General features: G+C 49.4%; 1 protein-coding gene across 11 annotated transcripts in view; it reads left to right on the top strand.

Moving 5' to 3' along the window:
* CDH4 (cadherin 4) overlaps positions 1-21,095 on the top strand; it is a 568,752-nt gene that overhangs the window by 522,040 nt on the left and 25,617 nt on the right. For all 11 annotated transcript variants that reach the window (XM_082360288.1, XM_082360286.1, XM_082360285.1 and 8 more), the window contains one exon: positions 14,323-14,460. In XM_082360288.1, the coding sequence (XP_082216414.1) occupies positions 14,323-14,460 (138 nt within the window). The remainder of the gene's footprint in view (positions 1-14,322; positions 14,461-21,095) is intronic.

Genomic DNA, 21,095 nt, shown 5'->3' with positions numbered 1-21,095 from the left:
GTTTGTTCTCTACATCTCTGTCTCTATTTCTGCCTTGCAAACCAGTTCATCTGTACCATTGTTTTAGGTTCCACATATATGCGTTAATATACGATATTTGTTTTTCTCTTTCTGACTTACTTCAATCTGTATGACAGTCTCTAGATTGATCCACGTCGCTACAAATGACCCAATTTCGTTCCTTTTTATGGCTGAGTAATATTCCACTGTATATATGTACCACATCTTCTTTATTCATTTGTCTGTCAGTAGGCATTTAGGTTGCTTCCATGACCTGGCTATTGTAAATAGTGCTGCTGCAGTGAACATTGGGGTGCACGTGTCTTTTGGAATTATGGTTTTCTCAGGGTATATGCCCAGCAGTGGGATTGCTGGGCCATATGGTAGTTCTATTTTTAGTTTTTTAAGGAACCTCCATACTGTTCTCCACAGTGGCTGTATCAATTTACATTCCCACCAACAGTGCAGAAGGGTTCCCTGTTCTCCACACCCTCTCCAGCATTTGTTGTTTGTAGATTTTCTGATGATGCCCATTCTAACCGGTGTGAGGTGATACCTCATTGTAGTTTTGATTTGCATTTCTCTAGTAATTAGTGATGCTGAGAAGCTTTTCATGTGCTTCTTGGCCATCCGTATGTCATCTTTGGAGAAATGTCTATTTAGGTCTTCTGCCCATTTTTGGATTGGGTTTGTTTTTTTAATATTGAGCTGCATAAGCTGTTTATATATTTTTGGAGATTAATCCTTTGTCCGTTGATTCGTTTGCAAATATTTTCTCCCATTCTGAGGGTTGTCTTTTCGTCTTGTTTATGGTTTCCTTTGCTGTGCAAAAGCTTTTAAGTTTCATTAGGTCCCATTTGTTTATTTTTGTTCTTATTTCCATTACTCCAGGAGGCAGATCAAAAAAGATCTTGCTGTGATTTATGTCAAAGAGTGTTCTTCCTATGTTTTCCTCTAAGAGTATTATAGTGTCCGGTCTTACACTTAGGTCTTTAATCCATTTTGAGTTTATTTTTGTGTATGGTGTTAGGAAGTGTTCTACTTTCATTCTTTTACATGTAGCTGTCCAGTTTTCCCAGCACCACTTATTGAAGAGACTGTCTTTTCTCCATTGTATATCCTTGCCTCCTTTGTCGTAGATTAGTTGACCATAGGTGCATGGGTTTATCTCTGGGCTTTCTATCTTGTTCCGTTGATCTGTATTTCTGTTTTTTGTGCCAGTACCATATTGCCTTGATTACTGTAGCTTTGTAGTAGAGTCTGAAGTCAGGGAGTCTGATTCCTCCAGCTCTGTTTTTTTCCCTCAAGACCGCTTTGGCTATTCGGGGTCTTTTGTGTTTCCATACAAATTTTAAGATTTTTTGTTCTAGTTCTGTAAAAAATGCCATTGGTAATTTGTTAGGGATTGCATTGAATCTGTAGAATGCTTTGGGTAGTATAGTCATTTTCACAATATTGATTCTTCCAATCCAAGAACATGGTATATCTTTCCATATCTTGGTATCACCTTTAATTTCTTTCATCAGTGTCTTATAGTATTCTGCGTACAGGTCTTCTGTCTCCCTAGGTAGGTTTATTCCTAGGTATTTTATTCTTTTTTTGCAATGGTAAATGGGAGTGTTTCCTTAATTTCTCTTTCAGATTTTTCATCATTAGTGTATAGGAATGCAAGAGATTTCTGCGCATTAATTTTGTATCCTGCAACTTTTACCAAATTCATTGATTAGCTCTAGTAGTTTTCTGGTGGCATCTTTAGGATTTTCTGTGTATAGTATCATGTCATCTGCAAACAGTGACAGGTTTACTTCTTCTTTTCCAATTTGTATTCTTTTTATTTCTTTTTCTCCTCTGATTGCCGTGGCTAGGACTTCCAAAACTATGTTGAATAATAATGGTGAGAGTGGACATCCTTGTCTTGTTCCTGATCTTAGAGGAAATGTTTTCAGTTTTTCACCATTAAGAATGATGTTTGCTACGGGTTTGCTGTATATGGCCTTTATTATGTTGAGGTAGGTTCCCTCTATGCCCACTTTCTGGAGAGTTTTTGTCATAAATGGGTGTTGAATTTTGTCAAAAGCTTTTTCTGCATCTATTGAGATGATCTTATGGTTTTTATTCTTCAATTTGTTAATATGGTGTATCACATTGATTTGCGTATATTGAAGAATTCTTGCATTCCTGGGATAAATCCTACTTGATCCTACTTGGTGTATGATCCTTTTAATGTGTTGTTGGATTCTGTTTGCTAGTATTTTGTTGAGGATTTTTACATCTATATTCATGAGTGATATTGGTCTGTAATTTGCTTTTTTTGTAGTATCTTTGTCTGGTTTTGGTATCAGGGTGATGGTGGCCTCATAGAATGAGTTTGGGAGTGTTCCTGCCTCTGCAATTTTTGGAAGAGTTTGAGAAGGATGGGTGTTAGCTCTTCTCTAAATGTTTGATAGAATTCACCTGTGAGGCCATCTGGTCCTGGACTTTTGTTTGTTGGAAGATTTTTAATCACAGTTTCAATTTCATTACTTGTGATTGTTCATATTTTCTATTTCTTCCTGTTTCAGTCTTGGAAGGTTATACCTAAGAATTTGTCCATTTCTTCCAGGTTGTCCAGTTTATTGGTATAGAGTTGCTTGTAGTAGTCTCTTAGGATGCTTTGTATTTCTGCGGCATCTGTTGTAACTTTTCCTTTTTCATTTCTAATTTTATTGATTTGAGTCCTCTCCCTCTTTTTCTTGATGAGTCAGGCTAATGGTTTATCAATTTTGTTTATCTTCTCAGAGAACCAGCTTTTAGTTTTATTGATCTTTGCTATTGTTTTCTTGTTTCTATTTCATTTATTTCTGCTCTGATCTTTATGATTTCTTTCCTTCTGCTAACTTTGGATTTTGTTTGTTCTTCTTTCTCTAGTTCCTTTAGGTGTAAGGTTAGATTGTTTATTTGAGATTTTTCTTGTTTCTTTAGGTAGGCTTTTATAGCTATAAACTTCCCTCTTAGAACTGCTTTTGCTGCATCCCATAGGTTTTGGATCGTCGTGTTTTCATTGTCATTTGTCTCAAGGTATTTTTTGATTTCCTCTTTGATTTCTTCAATGATCTCTTGGTTATTTAGTAACGTATTGTTTAGTTTCCAGGTGTTTGTGTTTCTTACATTATTTTCCCTGTAACTGAGTTCTAATCTCATAGCGTTGTGGTCAGAAAAGATGCTTGATATGATTTCAATTTTCTTAAATTTACTGAGGCTTGATTTGTGACCCAAGGTGTGATCTATCCTGTAGAATGTTCCGTGCGCACTTGAGAAGAAAGTGTAATCTACAGTTTTTGGATGGCATGTCCTATAAATATCAATTAAATCTATCTGGTCTATTGTGTCATTTAAAGCTTGTGTTTCCTAATTAATTTTCTGTTTGGATGATCTGTCCATTGGTGTAAGTGAGGTGTTGAAGTCCCCCACTATTATTGTGTTACTGTCGACTTCCTCTTTTATAGCTGTTAGCAGTTGCCTTATGTATTGAGGTGCTGCTGTGTTGGGTGCATATATATTTATAATCATTATATCTTCTTCTTGGATTGATCCCTTGATCATTATGTAGTGTCCTTCCTTATCTCTTGTAACATTCTTTATTTTAAAGTCTATTTTATCTGATATGAGTATTGCTACTCCAGCTTTCTTTTGATTTCCATTTGCATGGAATATCTTTTTCCATCCCCTCACTTTCAGTCTGTATGTGTCCCTAGGTCTGAAGTGGGTGTCTTGTAGACAGCATATATAAGGGTCTTGTTTTTGTATCCATTCAGCAAGCCTGTGTCTTTTGGTTGGATCATTTAATCCATTCACGTTTAAGGTAATTATCGATATGATGTTCCTATCACCATTTTCTTAATTGTTTTGGGTTTGTTTTTGTAGGTCCTTTTCTTCTCTTGTGTTTCCCACTTAGAGAAGTTCCTTTAGCATTTGTTGTAGAGCTGGTTTGGTGGTGCTGAATTCTCTTAGCTTTTCCTTGTCTGTAAAGCTTTTGATTTCTCCATCGAATCTGAATGAGATACTTGCTGGGTAATCTTGGTTGTAGGTTCTTCCCTTTCATCACTTTAAGTATATCATGCCACTCCTTTCTGGCTTGTAGAGTTTCTGTTGAGAAATCAGCTGTTAACCTTATGGGAGTTCCCTTGTATGTCATTTGTTGTTTTTCCCTTGCTGCTTTTAGTAATTTTTCTTTGTCTTTAATTTTTGCCAATTTGATTACTTTGTGTCTCGGCACGTTTCTTCCTGGGTTTATCCTGTATGGGACTCTCTGCACTTCCTGAACTTGGGTGGCTATTTCCTTTCCCATGTTAGGGAAGTTTTCGACTATAATCTCTTCAAATATTTTCTCGGGTCCTTTCTCTCTCTCTCTTCTCCTTCTGGGACCCCCTATAATGCGAATGTTGTTGCATTTAATGTTGTCCCAGAGGTCTCTTAGGCTGTCTTCATTTCTTTTCATTCTTTTTCCTTTATTCTGTTCCACAGCAGTGAATTCCACCTTTCTGTCTTCCAGGTCACTTATCCGTTATTCTGCCTCAGTTATTCTGCTATTGATTCCTTCTAGTGTAGTTTTCATTTCAGTTATTGTATTGTTCATCTCTGTTTGTTTGTTCTTTAATTCTTCTAGATCTTTGTTAAACATTTCTTGCATCTTCTCGATCATTGCCTCCATTCTTTTTCCGAGGTCCTGGACCATCTTCACTATCATTATTCTGAATTCTTTTTCTGGAAGGTTGCCTATCTCCACTTCATTTAGTTGTTTTTCTGGGGTTTTCTCTTGTTCCTTCATCTGGTACATAGCCCTCTGCCTTTTCATCTTGTCTGTCTTTCTGTGAATGTGGTTTTTGTTCCACAGGCTGCAGGATTGTAGTTTTTCTTGCTTCTGCTGTCTGCCCTCTGGTGGATGAGGCTATCTAAGAGGCTTGTGCAAGCTTCCTGATGGGAGGGACTGGTGGTGGGTAGAGCTGACTGTTGCTCTGGTTGGCAGAGCTCAGTAAAACTTTAATCCGCTTGACTGCTGATGGGTGGGGCTCGGTTCCCTCCCTGTTGGTTGTTTGGCCTGAAGCACCCCAGCACTGGAGCCTACCCTGCTCTTTGGTGGGGCTAATGGCGGACTCTGGGAGGGCTCACGCGAAGGATTACTTCCCAGAACTTCTGCTGCCAGTGTCCTTGTCCCCACAGTGAGCCACAGCCACCCCCTGCCTCTGCAGGAAACCCTCCAACACTAGCATGTAGGTCTGGTTCAATCTCCTATGGGGTCACTGCTCCTTCCCCTGGGTCCCACTGCGCACACTACTTTGTGTGTGCCCTCCAAGAGTGGAGTCTCTGTTTCCCCCAGTCTTGTTGAAGTCCTGCAATCAAATCCCGCTAACCTTCAAAGTCTGCTTCTCTAGGAATTCCTCCTCCCACTGCTGGACCCCCAGGTTGGGAAGCCTGACGTGGGGCTCAGAACCTTCACTCCAGTGGGTGGACTTCTGTGGTGTAAATGTTCTCCAGTTTGTGAGTCATCCACCCAGCAGTTATAGGATTTGATTTTACTGTGATTGCGCCCCTCCTACCTTCTCATTGTGGCTTCTCCTTTGTCTTTGGATGTGGGGTATCTCTTCTGGTGAGTTCCAGTGTCTTCCTGTCAATGACTGTTCAGCAGTTAGTTGTGATTCTGGTGTTCTCGCAAGAGGGAGTGAGGGCACGTCCTTTTACTCCGCCATCTAGGAAGGCTTTTTAAATGAAAATATCAAAACTCTTTTTTTTTTTTAAATTTATTTATTATTTATTTTTGGCTGTGTTGGGTCTTCATTTCTGTGCCAAAACTCTTAACCATGCTAGACCCTGCCGCTAAGATGTGAGTGTGTCTGTGTCCAGGGATGCTTCCCGGGTGTGTGTGTGGGCCCTGCCCACCCACTCCCGGCCTCTAGATACCCCTCCACAACGGGATTTGGTGAAAGAGAAAACAGTGACCGTTATTAAGTCTGAAAAGTATACTTTCTGAAACAAAAGCCACAGCGGAGCCTGGACACGCGTCCCCCCAGTGCTCCCGTGATGCCCAGTCCGGTGCCCAGGCTGAGCTGGCCTGGATCTCAGAGGCCCCGTCCACGGGGAGGCACTGGGTTCTGCTGGGTCACAGCCCCTGTTTCTTCCTTCTTGCTGGATTTTCTTCCGGCCTCCGCCATGGCCAGGAAGGACCCCCCACCCTGCTCCGCAAAGCAGGACCGGCCCGCCCTCTAGTGGTGGTTGTCCAACACGCACTCAGGCACACAAATGTGCACACATTCACAGGCACATACACATGTGCGTGCACACATGGATACATACATACACATGTGTGCATACTTGTATACATGTGCCTATCACATACACGCATGTGCACTAGTACACAAACATGCACATGCATACACACATGCATAACACACACCTGCATATGTCCCCATGTTTCTCTCCAGTGTCTTCTGAGGGCAGCAGCCCATAACGGCCCCGTGTAGAGGCTGTGATTCTATGATTAAGGAGACAAGAAAGACCGAGTGACTTCTGGCTGCAGTCAGTCACGTGACAACGGCGACACTTTTCTTCCTCTTCTCTGGTTAAGCCCCTCCCTTTGCTGTGGGCATGAATCCTCCTGTTTCCTGCTCAGCCCCGTGCAGTGTCGGCTGGTCCCAGAGGCGAGGTTGGGGTGACGTCCCTCCTTCCAGCCCTCCAGCCCTGGGCCTGCCTCCTTCCCGCCGGGCAGTGAGATGGGCACAGAGCCCAGACGGTGAGGCCACGGGGTCTCAGGGGAAGCCTCTCCAAGTGGGGTCTCACCATGTGCTTGGAGCAAGGCCAGCACGGGGAAGGGGGTATCTCAGATGCGTCCAGCGGCCTGGGAAGGGGCAGCCTGAGGCCATCATGCAGTTCCCGGGTGACCACACGCTGGGCGCCGTCAGACAACAGAATCGCATGCTCTCCCTGCTCTGGAGGCCAGAGCTCCCAAACACAGGCCGTGCTGGTTCCTCCTGGAGGGTCGTGGAACACCTACTGTGCTTCTGCCAGCGTCCTTCGTTTGTGGCCACTCCAGTCTCTGCCCCCATCTCGAGTGGCCACCTCCTCCCTGTGTCCTCTCCCCTCATCTCTTCTCACCAGGACACCTGTCACTGGATTGGGGCCGCCCTAACCCAGGTGGTCCCATCTCGATCCTTACCTTCACTTTATGTACAGAGGCCCTATTTCCATGTTCTGAGGCTCCTGATGGGACTTAGATTTGGGTTTGTCTTTATTGCCCAAAAAGAATAACCTCTGTGATCCCTGCTGGCCGACGAGACCAGGGTGGGAACAGAGGTGGGCGGCCGAGGCCCCAGCAACCAAGCGCCATCCGTCTCAGGCCCGCCCGCCGTGGCCCATGCATGACCCGTTTAGGGTGAAGCTGCCCGCGCTGGACAGTGGGCTCCTGAGCTACGATCATGTGTGTTTTCTTCCCCGTGACAGCCCGCACAAAGCAGGGCCTGGGTGGCAAAGGTGAATTTGTGGTCAGATGGGAGACCCAGCCGGCTCCCTCCTGCTCTGCATCCCCAGTTCCCACCTCCAGAACCCCCCAGGCTGGCCGGAGCCTTCCACGTCGGGGCTGGCAGAGCCTGTGCGTGCCCCGCGGTGGGACTCTGGATGCCTCAGCCCTGCAAGGTCAGCCAGCCTCGAGGTGGTCTCCATTCAACACTGACCCCCAGGAGCCCACTCCCCCATTCCGCCTGCTGTGGTCTGTATTCTAGGATCTCTGGAAACATCTCTGCCGCCAGACCTGTGGTGTGGGTCAGCCCGAGGGGCGTCCCCGACGCCCACCCCCGTCCTGTGCCCGGCTGCCCTGGGGCAGACCTGTCCAAGCTGTGCCCCCGGCCTCGCCGAGCTGTGCCCACAGACAGTCACTGCCAGCACCCAGGGAGGGCGGCATCGTCCCCGCCTCCCCCGGACAGCGTGCAGGCGTGTCCTAGACGCCGGAGAGACAGCACTGAGCATCACGTCCTGGGCTCGTGGGGCAGGAGCAGGCGGAGGGCGGTCACGCTGACGCCGAGAAGGAAAGCAGAGTCTCGGGAGAGCGGGTGGCGGGCAGGGGGAGCAGGCGCGGGGCAGCGTTTGTATTCTATTCGGGGAGGCAGGGAAGGCCTTGCTGGTGGGAGCGAGCAGAGTGCTGGGGCAGGCGGAACAGCCCTGCGCCGGCCTGGAGGGCACCGGGCTGGAGGGCGCCGGGCTGGAGGGCGCCGGCCTGGAGGGCACCGGGCTGGAGGGCGCCGGCCTGGAGGGCGCCGGGCTGGAGGGCGCCGGGCTGGAGGGCGCCGGCCTGGAGGGCGCCGGGCTGGAGGGCGCCGGGCTGGAGGGCGCCGGCCTGGAGGGCGCCGGGCTGGAGGGCGCCGGCCTGGAGGGCGCCGGGCTGGAGGGCGCCGGGCTGGAGGGCGCCGGCCTGGAGGGCGCCGGGCTGGAGGGCGCCGGCCTGGAGGGCGCCGGGCTGGAGGGCGCCGGGCTGGAGGGCGCCGGCCTGGAGGGCGCCGGGCTGGAGGGCGCCGGCCTGGAGGGCGCCGGGCTGGAGGGCGCCGGCCTGGAGGGCGCCGGGCTGGAGGGCACCGGGCTGGAGGGCGCCGGCCTGGAGGGCGCCGGGCTGGAGGGCGCCGGGCTGGAGGGCGCCGGCCTGGAGGGCACCGTGGCACTGAGGAGCAGCAAGGAGGCCCCGTGGATGGTGGTGGAGGAGAGCGTGAGGCCAGCGGGCCCCGCCTGCCCCGGGACTGGCGGCCTGTAGGCCTCTGCTTCCGCCCAGGGAGAGAGCCAGGGTGGGTTTTAGCACAGGATCCCTGGGACCCGCTCCGTGTTAGCCCACCAGCCAGGGGTGGGGCGGGCCCCTCAGCCTGCGTGTCTCTCCACATGGCGAGAGGTGACGGGCAACCACTGCGGGGGGCGTCTCCTGGCTCCGTCGGCCTGGGTCCCCCCATGTGCTTCGTGCACTGGGCCTGGACATTCACAGATGGACCTTTAAAAATACACAGTCGTGTTCAGGACTGATTTCTATTTGTGGCAGGTGACGCTCGTTTGCCATTTACAGCAGCGGCATAAACCGCTTCTAAACGTGGTTATTGAAGTGCAAGGAAGCCTTAGCTGTACGGGATGATCTAAGACAGAACTGGACGGAGGGCACGGTGTCTGTCTGCACTGTGGGGGTGACTCTGGCGAGGCCAGATGGCGGAGCCCTCACCACGGCACCCCGACTGAGGCCACGACCGTCGGGCCCCGAGTCTGCCCTCAGGCCCCGTCGGTGCCCCAGAGGGTCGGGGACAGTGTGCTGGGAAAACATCAGCAGAATCCTGTTCTCCTCGTGCATTAGGTCCCCGGTCGTCCCACTGTTCTTCCTGTGATAATGTCCCTCACAAAAAGAATGGCAGTAACAGGTGGGACAGTCAGACCCCCTTCTGTGGCAGAGGACAGAAACCGGCTCCAACTGGATCAAACAAAAAAGAGGAGTAAGTGGCTCATGTGATTGAACACAGAGGGCGCCTTCAGGCCTAGCTGGATCCGGGATGCTCTGGGCAGGACCCTCGCCAAGGGCACACGGGGACCTGAGGTTTGGGTTTGGTTTGTCGGTCTACCCACCCTGGCACTGGTACTGTCCCCAGCCTGTCGCCGCCATGTCCCAGCTGAGGCAGCAGTGACCAGAGATGACCAGCCACCTTTGATGGGCAAGAGGGAGGGGCGCTTATTCCCTGCTGGGGTCCGGAGGCCCAGAAGTCGTGAAGGAGGGACCCCTGCCCTGAGCAAGGTCCTGAGGTCAAGGGCCCGATGGACTTCTGAGCGTGCACCGGTCCACACACATGGAGGTGGACCCTGACCGTGCAGCTGTCGGGGGGAAGCGGGTTAAGGAGGGCGCTGCCACGCCCTTGGGGACCTTCTGTGCCGCATTCAGAAAGAGGCCTTCTAGCATCTTGGCCGACGTCGCCGCCTGGGCAACACGGAGCCGTCTGCATTCATCCATCACAGAGGCGCCGACCCGCGTCAGGAATCCCAGCGGCCGCTCCAGCAGCCTCTGGTTTGCTGTGTGCCACTGGGGACATCATGAGACTCGGCGTCCCCACCTGTGAGACGGGGCAGGGCCACATCACCGAAAGAGTGAGCAGGAAAGTCCTTCCTAGCCCGGGACAGTCCCCGTGCTTCTCCCACCTCACCTGCCCCAACACCACCCCGACCTTGGGGACCCACATCGTGCCTGTCCCCGCTTCCCTCTCTAGTGAGCGCCGCACTCTCCTTTCAAGAACTGGCTCTCATGGCACCTCCAGGGGAAGCCTCTCCCCGCTCCCTGAGGTTGTTTATCTCGTGAACGGCTGAGAGGACCTTAGCCACCTCACTGGGTGGTTGTGATGCACCTAACAGAGGGAGGGGTCCCTATAGATGAAGGAGGGATGGATGGATGGATGAAGGATGGATGGATGGATGAAGGATGGATGGATGGATGGATGAAGGATGGATGGATGAGGAGTTGGGTAGGTAGATGGATGAGGGAGAGAGGAGGAAGGGAAGGAGGCAAGAGTTATTAATCTTTTGTGAGAAAACTTTCAAAGTATGACATAGCACCCAAGCAATTGTAAGCTATTTCTTTGATTTTTTCATGTCTCCTCGGGTGCAGGTTCTAACCACGTTCACAAAAAAAAAACAACATCAGCTGTTTAGACGTGCGCTCAGTTCGTGTAACGAGCACGGACTGAGTGCATTCTGTGTACCGGCTCCAGGCTGGGCTTCCAGGGGCCCAGCCTGAGTGTGAGGCCGCCCTCGGGGTGCTCTCCATCTCCCAGGAGAGTCAGGCCCATGTTTGTTGAGTGGCTGTCAGAGGGGTTGATCCCAAGGACTGTGGGGCTGTGAGGAGGGCAGATCCATTCTGCGGTGGGGGAGGGGGTCCCCTGGAGGCACCGTCACAGCCGGTTCTTGGCAGCGGGAACAGGGGCCCAGCACGAGGTGGGTCCCCAGGGTCTGGCCGGTGTCAGAGCAGGTGAGGGGGGAAGAGCAGTGACTGTCCTGGCCTTGGAACTGCTTTCCCGCTCGCTATTTCAGGCACGTGGCCCTGCCCCATCTCCCAGGTGGGGACACTGGGCCCAGCACGGCACTGGGGCCCCTCCCCTCTCGCCCCTTACCTAGGAGCCTGTTCAGAGGCCCCGACGTGCTCTCCTCACTCTCCTCCTCCAGATACTTAATCCCTTGAAGGGACGCCCCAGCCGTGTGCCAAGGAGCTGTTTCCTGCTCCTCTGAGAGGCTCACTCCCGGGGGAGGCCTCTTGGAATAAGAGCCAGGGCGGTGGTGGGGGGGGGGGGAATGGGCAGAGTTAGCACCGCCACCCCCCAGCTGCACGCCGGCCCTGGGCATGCGGGCTGCGGCGCCGACAGAGGTGGAGGCCGGGCATCCGTCTGGGTGGGAGACAGCGTAAGCCCCCCAAGCCACCTCCCAGCTCTGGTCCACACCCTCCACTCAGCCCTCACTCATCCTGCCACCTCTGGGCAGAACAGCCCACCACCTCCTGGAAGCCTCCCTGGTTTCCCCGGCCCTCATTCCCTGAGAAGTTTGTGGCATCACCATGAGGCCTGTCTGGGAGGTACCTGGTCTGTGATGCCTGATGTCAGAGCCCAGGGCCACCAAACGTCTTGTTTTTTTTATTGAAGTACAGTTGATTTACAGCGTTGTGTTAGTTTGAGGTGTGCAGCAAAGTGATTCAGTTATACATATATAAAGCCATATATTCTTTTTCATATTCTTTCCCATTATGGTTTATTACAGGATATCAAATATAATTCCCCATGCCATACAGTAGCAACTTGTTGATTATCTGTTTTATATACAGTAGTGTGAATCTGTTAATCCCAAACTCCTAATATATCCCTCCCCTCCCTTTCCCCTTTGGTAAGTTTGTTTTCTGTGTCTGTGAGTCTGTTTCTGTTTTGTAAATAAGTTCATTTGTACCTTTTTTTAAAGATTCCACATATAAGTGATATCATATGGTATTTGTCCTTCTCTGACTTCACTTAGTATGATCACCTCTAGGCCCATCCATGTTGCTGTAAATGGTATTATTTCATTCTTTTTTATGGCTAAGTAGTATTCCATGTATAAATGTACCACATCTTCTTTATCCATTCATCTGTCCATGGACATTTAAGTTGCTTCCATGTCTTGGCTATTGTATACAGTGCTGCTGTGAACATTGGGGTGCATGTATCTTTTCGGGTTATGGTTTTCTCCGGGTATATGCTCAGGAGTGGGACTGCAGGATCATACAGTAACTCTATTTTTAGTTTTTTTAAGGAACCTCCATACTGTTCTCCATTGGTTGTACCAATTTACATTCTCACCAACAGTGTAGGAGGGTTCCCTTTTCTCCACACCCTCTCCAGCATTTATTGTTTGTAGACTTTTATTTATTTTTTTTTTTTATGGCTGTGTTGGGTCTTTGTTTCTGTGTGAGGGCTTTCTCTAGTTGTGGCAAGTGGGGGCCACTCTTCATTGCAGTGCGCGGGCCTCTCACTATCGCGGCCTCTCTTGTTGCGGAGCACAGGCTCCAGATGCGCAGGCTCAGTAGTTGTGGCTCACGGGCCCAGTTGCTCCGTGGCATGTGGGATCTTCCCAGACCAGGGCTCGAACCCGTGTCCCCTGCATTGGCAGGCAGATTCTCAACCACTGCGCCACCAGGGAAGCCCTTTTGTAGACTTTTTGATGCTGGCCATTCTGACTGCTGTGAGGTGGTATCTCTTTGTAATTTTGATTTGCATTTCTCTAATAATTAGCGATGTTGAGCATCTTTTCACATGCCTCTTGTCCATTTATATGTCTTCTTTGGAGAAATGTCTATTTAGGTCTTCTGCGCATTTTTTGATTGGGTTGTTTGGTTTTTTGTTATTGAGTTGTGAGCTGTTTGTATATTTTGGAGATTAAGCCCTTGTCGGTCACATCATTTGCAAATATTTGCTCGCAGCCTGTAGGTTGTCTTTTCATTTTGTTTATCGTTTCCTTTGCTGTGCAAAAGCTAACGTTTGTTTGTTTTTGCTTTTATTTCTATTGCCTGGGGAGACTGACCTAAGAAAACATTGCTACGATTTATGTCAGAGAATGGTTTGCCTATGTTCTCTTCTAGGAGTTTTATGGTGTCATGTCTAAGTCTTTAAGCCATTTTGAGTTTATTTATTTATGTGTATGGTGTGAGAGGGAGTGTTCTAATTTCATTGATTTACATGCGGCTGTCCTGCTTTCCCACATGGGCTGTGGGTCTGGGAAGGAGAGAGAGAGATGGAGGGACTCATGGATGGATGGAGGAGTGGATGAGTGGATGGAGGGAGGCTGGGAGGGAGGGAAAGAGAGTGGCAGTTTGTGACCGTCTGCTGTTTATAATTCCTTCCAGAGCCCCCTAGGGATCCTGAGCACATTTCCCTGAATCATGGGGCTGAGAAGTGGGCTCTTCCCTGAACCTCTTAGGGGAGCAGGACTTGGGATCGTTCATTCCTTGGAGGCATTTCAGAAGCTCCCTTTCTGCCCTGGACCCCAGAACCCTCCCTCCCTAATGGTGCCAGTGAGAGGTGGGCTGTGGTCCCAGCAGAGAGCTGCCCGCCAGGCTCGTTCTCACCTGTCATAGTGGAAACACCTGCGGCCTCTGCTCAGAACAGGGGTGTGGCAAGGCCCCCTCTGCTGGCCTGGGGTTGCTTCACCAGTGGGTCCGGGTGAGGCCTGGGTGGAGAAGGGCTGGGAGGCCCCTTCAGTGCCCAGTGAAACTTGCCGTCCCCATCAAGCATCATTTGCCTTTTAAATTCACACCTGCATCCGAACGCTAACCACTCCTTCCAGACTGTGTTCAGACACAGAGTGTGCTGGCGTCTGTGTACCTGCAGAGAGAGGGGAGAGGGCTTGACTTCCCTTCTCCTGTTTGAATTTCTGGACTGAGGCTGAACTTGACACTGAGGATGCTAAAGAAATGAGGTCCCCGCAGACACACGTCTGGGGGTCGCCCCTCTCTGCACACTGTCCGCCCCTGGTCTGGCAAACCCAGCACAGCCGTGCTGTGTGGTCCAGGCCCCCTTTTCCTTCTTTCTACCTCGATCTACACCCGTGGAAGCCAGGCACTGAGATGAAGGCAGAGACTTCACCACCCACCACAAGTGAGAACTTTCTTCTGCCAGGTCACCTGCCGAGCGCCCTGCGGCCAGCACCCCCAGGCAGGAAGGTGACCCAGCTGAGTCCATCCGGGGAATATATTTCTTTAATGAAAGTATAAACAGCCTGTAAACTAAAACCCAAACTGATGCTCTGTTCCTTCCCCTCATCCCCTTCTAGAAAGTTCAGCAGTACACAGTCATTGTTCAAGCCACAGACATGGAAGGAAACCTGAACTATGGCCTCTCCAACACGGCCACAGCCATCATCACGGTGACGGACGTGAACGACAACCCGCCAGAGTTCACTGCCAGCACGGTGAGTGCACGTCCCCTCGGGGGCAGTTCCCGGGCGTTCGGGTAACTTCTCTGCCGCCACCTGATGGAAGGAGCTTGACAGACAGACGGGCTGTTAGCAAAGGCCCCGAGCGGCGGGGGGCTGAGCAGGAGAGGAGCTCCAGGTGTCTGCAGGCCCGATACTGAGCACTGGCTGACACCTGGAGAGGCTCCCAGGACAGAGTGAGTTGGACACTCCTCCTGAATCCGGAGGAGTTGACCAGCGGTGTTTGGGCTCCAGGGCCAGCCAGTGTGGGGGGTGTGCGTGGCTGCGTGCCAGGCAGGGCTGTCTGAGGGACGCCTGGGGACAGGGCAGGTCCCTGCGGCAGGACCGCGGCTGGCCCTCCACGGCCCACCATCAGTAGGGGGGCAGCGGGGCGTGGGGGACACGTTGTACGTCCTGCCCCTCTGGGCACGGCCGGCGGGCTGTGACCAGGCCACGTGCCAGGCTGCCCAGAGCCGAGGGATCACAGAGCCACGAGTCACGGGCTCCCGGTTCCTCTGGATTCCAAAGGAGCTGTGTCTTTTGGGCCACGCCCCCTGGGGTGGAGCTGCTGACAGGATGGGAACATATACCCCCCCTGCGGGTGCCCGTCCAGAAATGCGGCAGATGCAGGGGCCAGATGGGCAGAGGGGAGGGTCAGCGAGGACTCCCAGGGCAGTGCTGGGAGGCGGAGGCCGCCCCCTCCCCCCAGGGTCTCACCCCCGCGGCACCGAGTGGATGAGAGAGTAACAGCAATAACAGTAACAGAAGAACTGGAGCGCAGGCCAGGCTGCGGAGCTCCCCCGCTCCACCAGGCAGCAGCCTGGGCTTCCTGGTCGACCTCTGGTCCCCACCGGCCCCATGAGACTCGGGACCCAGTTCTGGAGGAGGGTGCTGAGGCTCAGAGGGGCTGAGTCACTTGTCCAGAGCCGCTCAGCCCACTGGCGGAAGGGGGGGGGACAGAGAGGAGACCCCTCATTCTCCCAGTGGGTGGGTCAGCTTGCCGTGAAGGCATCTCGCAGGCCAGAGCCCCTTGCAGGGAGCCCACCACAGCGTCCCCGCGTGCCCTCATCCTGCTTCCCCACCCCCCACAGGCTCCAAATTCTGGAGTCCCCACATCCCTGCAGTGAGGCATCTCAGAGTCCTAGGCTCTGTGTCCGGCTGGACCAAGCCAGAGGAGGGCAGCCTCAGCCATGAGGGCACAGCGCCATCTGGTGGGCAGATGGCAGATCGCCCCACAGAGGGAGCAGCTCAGGCCTCTGCCCCCTGCTTCGGGTGGGATGGCTTCCGTTCTGTTTGCTCTCCAAGGCCCGTGGGCAGTGGCAGGAGGGGCTCAGGAGCAGCGTCCCGGGGAGTCTGGACATGAGGAGAGCAGCTCCTTGTTCGTTGCACTGAGGTCTGACGTGCCTACAGTATGAGGCACAAATCTTGAGTGAAACCTTCCGCCCGGCCAGCAGCAACCCAGGCCCATCGTCCAAGGTGAGCTTTACCTGTTCTAGGACGTCATATAAACGGACTCACACGGAACACACGATTCCCTGGAGCCTCCCACCCGGTGGCATAAGGCCTCTGGGATCCTTCTTTGTTGTTGTATCAGTTCAGTCAGATAGGGCCCCGCCCATCTGGGTTCTTTCTGTTCTCAGATTGGATCCTTTGGAACTTTTAGGAACAAGTTTTCATTGCCTCACCTGGCTTCACTTAATCATTATCTATCTCTTTTTTAAAAATTAACTTGAGTATTTGGTTAGGTAATTCACACACACAGTACAGCACCTTAAAAGGTATAAAATGACTTACCTTGAGGAGGAGCCCCTTGTGTTTTCACTCTGACCCTTGCGTTGTTTTTGGTTTTTCCGCTTATGATATGTCTTGAAGACCTTTCCATATCCACAGATTCCGAACAGCCTTGGAATTTTTTTCAACATGTGTTTAGAAATAATTTCAAGCTCACAGAAAAGTTGCAAGAATAGAAACAGGGAAAAGAATAGCCTCACAGAGAGAAGACAAGATGGTGGAGTAGAAGGCCTTGAGCTCACCTCCTAACACAAAAGCACCAAAATCACAACTAACTAACTGCTGAACAGTCATCAATAAAAAAGAAAGACTGGGGCTTCCCTGGTGGTGCAGTGCTTAAGAATCGCCTGCCAATGCAGGGGACACAGGTTTGAGCCCTGGTCCGGGAAGATCCCACGTGTCGCGGAGCAACTAAGCCCGTGTGCCACAACTACTGAAGCCCATGCGCCTGGAGCCCATGCTCCACAACAAGAAGCCACTGCAGTGAGAAGCCCGTGCACCACAATGAAGAATAGCCCCCGCTCGCCACAACTAGAGAAAGCCCACGCGCAGCAATGAAGACCCAATGCAGCCAAAAATAAAATAAATAAATAAATTTTAAAAAATATAAAAGACTGGACCCAGCCAAAAAAGATATTCTACATCCAAGGAAATAAAGAAGAAACCACAACAAGATGGTAGGAGGGGCACACTCAGAATATTATCAAATCCCATACCCCCTGGGTGGGCAGTTCACAAACTGGAGAATAATTATATCACAGAAGTTCACCCACAGGAGTGAGAGTTCTGAGCCCCAACTCAGGCTCCCCAGCCTGGGGGTCTGGCATCAGGAGGAGGAGTCCCCAGAGCATTTGGTTTTGAAAGCCAACAGGGCTTGACTGCAGGAGCTCCACTGGACTCCACAGCTCCACAGGGAAGCAGAGACCCCACTCTTGGAGGATGCACACAACGTATCACATGTACTGGGTCCCCAGGGCAAGGGCGGTGACTTCATAGGACACTGGGCTGGACCTACCTGCTGCTCTTGATGGGTCTCCTGGGGAGGCGGGGTGTGGCTGTGGCTCTCCCTGGGGATGCGGACACTGTTGGTGGCGATGTCGGGGAGTGTTCAGCTATGTGAACTGTCGAGGAGGCAGACATCTCACCAGCACCAAGACCCGGCCCCACCCAACAGCCTACAGGCTCCAGCACCGGGATGCCTCAGGCTAAGCAACCAGCAGGGCAGGAACTCAGCCTCACCCACCAGCAGACAGGCTGCCTAAAGACTTCCTGAGCCGCAGCCACCCCTAGACACACCCCTTGACACGGCCCTGCCCACCAGAGGGACAAGACCCAGCTCCACCCCCCAGTGGGCAGGCACCAGTCCCTCCCACCAGGAAGCCTGCACAAGCCCCTTAGACCAGCCTCACCCACCAGGGGGCAGACACCAGAAGCAAGAGGAAACACAACCCTGCAGCCTGCGGAATGGAAACTGCAATCACAGAAAGTTAGACAAAATGAGATGGCAGAGGAATATATCCCAGACGAAGGAACAAGATAAAACCCCAGAAGAACAACTAAGTGAAGTGGAGATAGGCAATCTACCAGAGAAAGACTTCAGAGTAATGATCGTAAAGATGATCCAAGATCTTGAAAAAAGAATGGATGCACAGAGTGAGAAGATACAAGAAATTGTTAACAGAGAAAATATAAAGAACAACCAGGGTTGACGAATATAACAACTGGAATGAAACATACACTAGAAGGAACCCATAGCAGACTAAACAAGGCAGAAGAATGGATAAGTGAGCCGGAAGACAGAATGGGGGAAATCACCGCTGTGGAACAGGATAAAGAAAAAAGAATGAAAAGAAAGAAGGACAGTTTAAGAGACCTCTGGGACAACATTCAACGCACCAACATTTGCATTATAGGGGTCCCAGAAGGAGAAAAGAGAGAGAGAGAGCCTGAGAAAATAGTTGAAGAGATAATAGCTGAAAATTTCCCTAACCATGGGAAGGGAAACCGTCACCCAAGTCTAGGAAGCACCGAGTGTCTGATACAGGATAAACCCAAGAGGAACATGCCAAGATACATAGAAATCAAACTGACAAAAATTAAAGACAAAGAGAGAAAATATTAAAAGCAACAAATAACATACAAAGGAATCCTCATAAGATTATCAGCTGAGGGCTTCCCTGGTGGCACAGTGGTTAAGAATCTGCCTGCCAGTGCAGGGGACACGGGTTCGAGCCCTGGTCCAGGAAGATACCACATGCCACGGAGCAACTAAGCCCATGTGCCACAACCACTGAGCCTGCGCTCTAGAGCCTGCGAGCCACAACTACTGAGCCTGCATGCCACAGCTACTGAAGCCTGCATGCCTAGAGCCCATGCTCCGCAACAAGAGAAGCCACCACAACGAAGAGCAGCCCCAACTCGCTGCAACTAGAGAAAGCCCGCTCGCAGCAACGAAGACCCAACGCAGCCAAAGATAAATAAGTTAAATAAATAAATTTATTTTTAAAAAAAGAAAACGATTATCAGCTGATTTTTTTCAGCAGAGACTATGCAGGCCAGAAGGGAGTGGCAGGATATATTTAAAGTGATGAAAGGAAAAAACCTACAACCAAGAATACCTAGCAAGGCTCTCATTCAGATTTGATGGAGAAATCAAAAGCTTTATAGACAAGCAAAAGCCAAAAGAATTTAGCACCACCAAACCAGCTTTACAACAGACACTAAAGGAACTTCTCTAAGTGGAAAAGAAAAGGCCACAACTAGAAACACGAAAATGATGAACTGGGAAAGCTCACCAGTAAAGGCAAACATACAGTAAAGGTAGGAAATCATCCACACACAAGAATGATATCAACACCAGCAATCATGAGAAGAGGAGAGTACAAATGCAGGATACTGGAAATGTGTCTGAAATTAAGAGATCAGCAACTTAAAACAATCATATATTTATATAGACTGCTATATCAAAACCTCATGGTAACCACAAACCAAAAATCTATAATAGATATACACACAAAAAAGAAAAAGGAATCCAAACACAACACTAAAGATAGTCATCAAATCATAAGAAGAGAGAACAAAAGAGGAAAGGAAGAAAAAAGACCTACAAAAACAAATACAAAACAATTAACAAAATGCCAATAAGAACATACATATCAGTAATTACCTTAAATGTAAACGGCTTAAATGCTCCAACCAAAAGACGTGAACTGGCTGAATGGATACAAAAACAAGACCCGTATATATGTTGTCTGCAAGAGACCCACTTCAGACCTAGAAACACATACAGACTGAAAGTGAGGGGATGGAAAAAGATATTCCATGCAAATGGAAATCAAAAGAAAGCTGGAGTAGCAATACTCATATCAGATAAAATAGACTTTAAAATAAAGACTACTACAAGAGACAAAGGAGGACACTACATAATGATCAAGGGATCGATCCAAGAAGAAGATATAACAACTGTAAATATATATGCACCCAACACAGGGGCACCTCAGTATATAAGGCAAATGTTAACAGATATAAAAGGAGAAGTTGACAGTAAACAAATAATAGTGGGGGACTTCAATGCCCCACTTACATCAATGGACAGATCATCCAGAAAATCCATAAGGAAACACAAGCCTTAAATGACACATTAGACCAGATGCACTTAATTGATATCTATAGAGCATTCTATCTGAAAGCAGCAGAATACACATTCTTTTCAAGTGCACACGGAATATTCTCCAGGATAGATCATGTGCTGGGCCACAAAGTGAGCCTCAGTAAATTTAGGAAAATTGAAATCATATCAAGCATCTTTTCCAACCACAACACTGTGAGATTAGAAATCAACTACAAGAAAAAAAAACTGCAAAAAAACACTAACACATGGAGGCTACACAATATGCTAGTGAACAACCAGTGGATCACTGAGGAAATCAAAAAATACCTAGAGACAAATGAAAACGAAAACACTATGATCCAAAAGCTATGGAACACAGCAAAAGCAGTTCTAAGAGGAAAGTTTATAGCGATACAAGCTTACCTCAGGAAAAAAGAAAAATCTCAAACAACCTAACCTTACATTAAAGCAACTAAAAATGAAGAACAAACAAAACCCAAAGTTAGTAGAAGGAAAGAAGTCATAAAGATCAGAGCAGAAATAAATGAAATAGAGACTAAGAAAACCATAAAAAAAGATCAATTAAAGTAAAAGCTGGTGCTGTGAAAAGATAAACAAAATTGATAAAACTTTAGCAAGACCCATCAAGAAAGGTACAATCTCCCAAAACTGAACCAGGAAGAAATAGAAAATATGAAAAGACCAATTACAAGTACTGAAATTGAATCTGTGATTTAAAAACTCCCAACAAACAAAAGTCCAGGACCAGATGGTTTCACAGGTGAATTCTATCAAACATTTAGAAAAGAGTTAACACCTATCCTTCTGAAACTATTCCAAAAATTGCAGAAGAAGTAACATTTCCAAACTCATTCTGTGAGGCCACCATCACTCTGATACCAAAACCAGACAAAGATACTTCAAAAAAAAAGAAAATTACAGGCCAATATCACTGATGAACACAGACACAGAAATCCTCAACAAACCACTAGCAAACTGAATCCAACAGTACATTAAAAGGATCATACACCATGATCAAGTGGGATCCATCCCAGGGATGCAAGGATTTTTCAATATCTGCAAATCAATCAGTGTGATACACCACATTAACAAACTGAAGAATAAAACCATATGATCATCTCAATAGATGCAGAAAAAACTTTTGATAAAATTCAACACCCATTTATGATAAATAAAAAAAAAAAACTGTCCAGAAAGTAGGCATAGAGGG

This window comes from Balaenoptera borealis (assembly GCF_965194805.1).
Source record: "Balaenoptera borealis genome assembly, chromosome: 16".
In the NCBI taxonomy this organism is placed as follows: Eukaryota; Metazoa; Chordata; class Mammalia; order Artiodactyla; family Balaenopteridae; genus Balaenoptera; species Balaenoptera borealis.
Note: the sequence above shows the minus strand (reverse complement) of the source record. Positions and strands in the feature narration are given on the sequence as shown.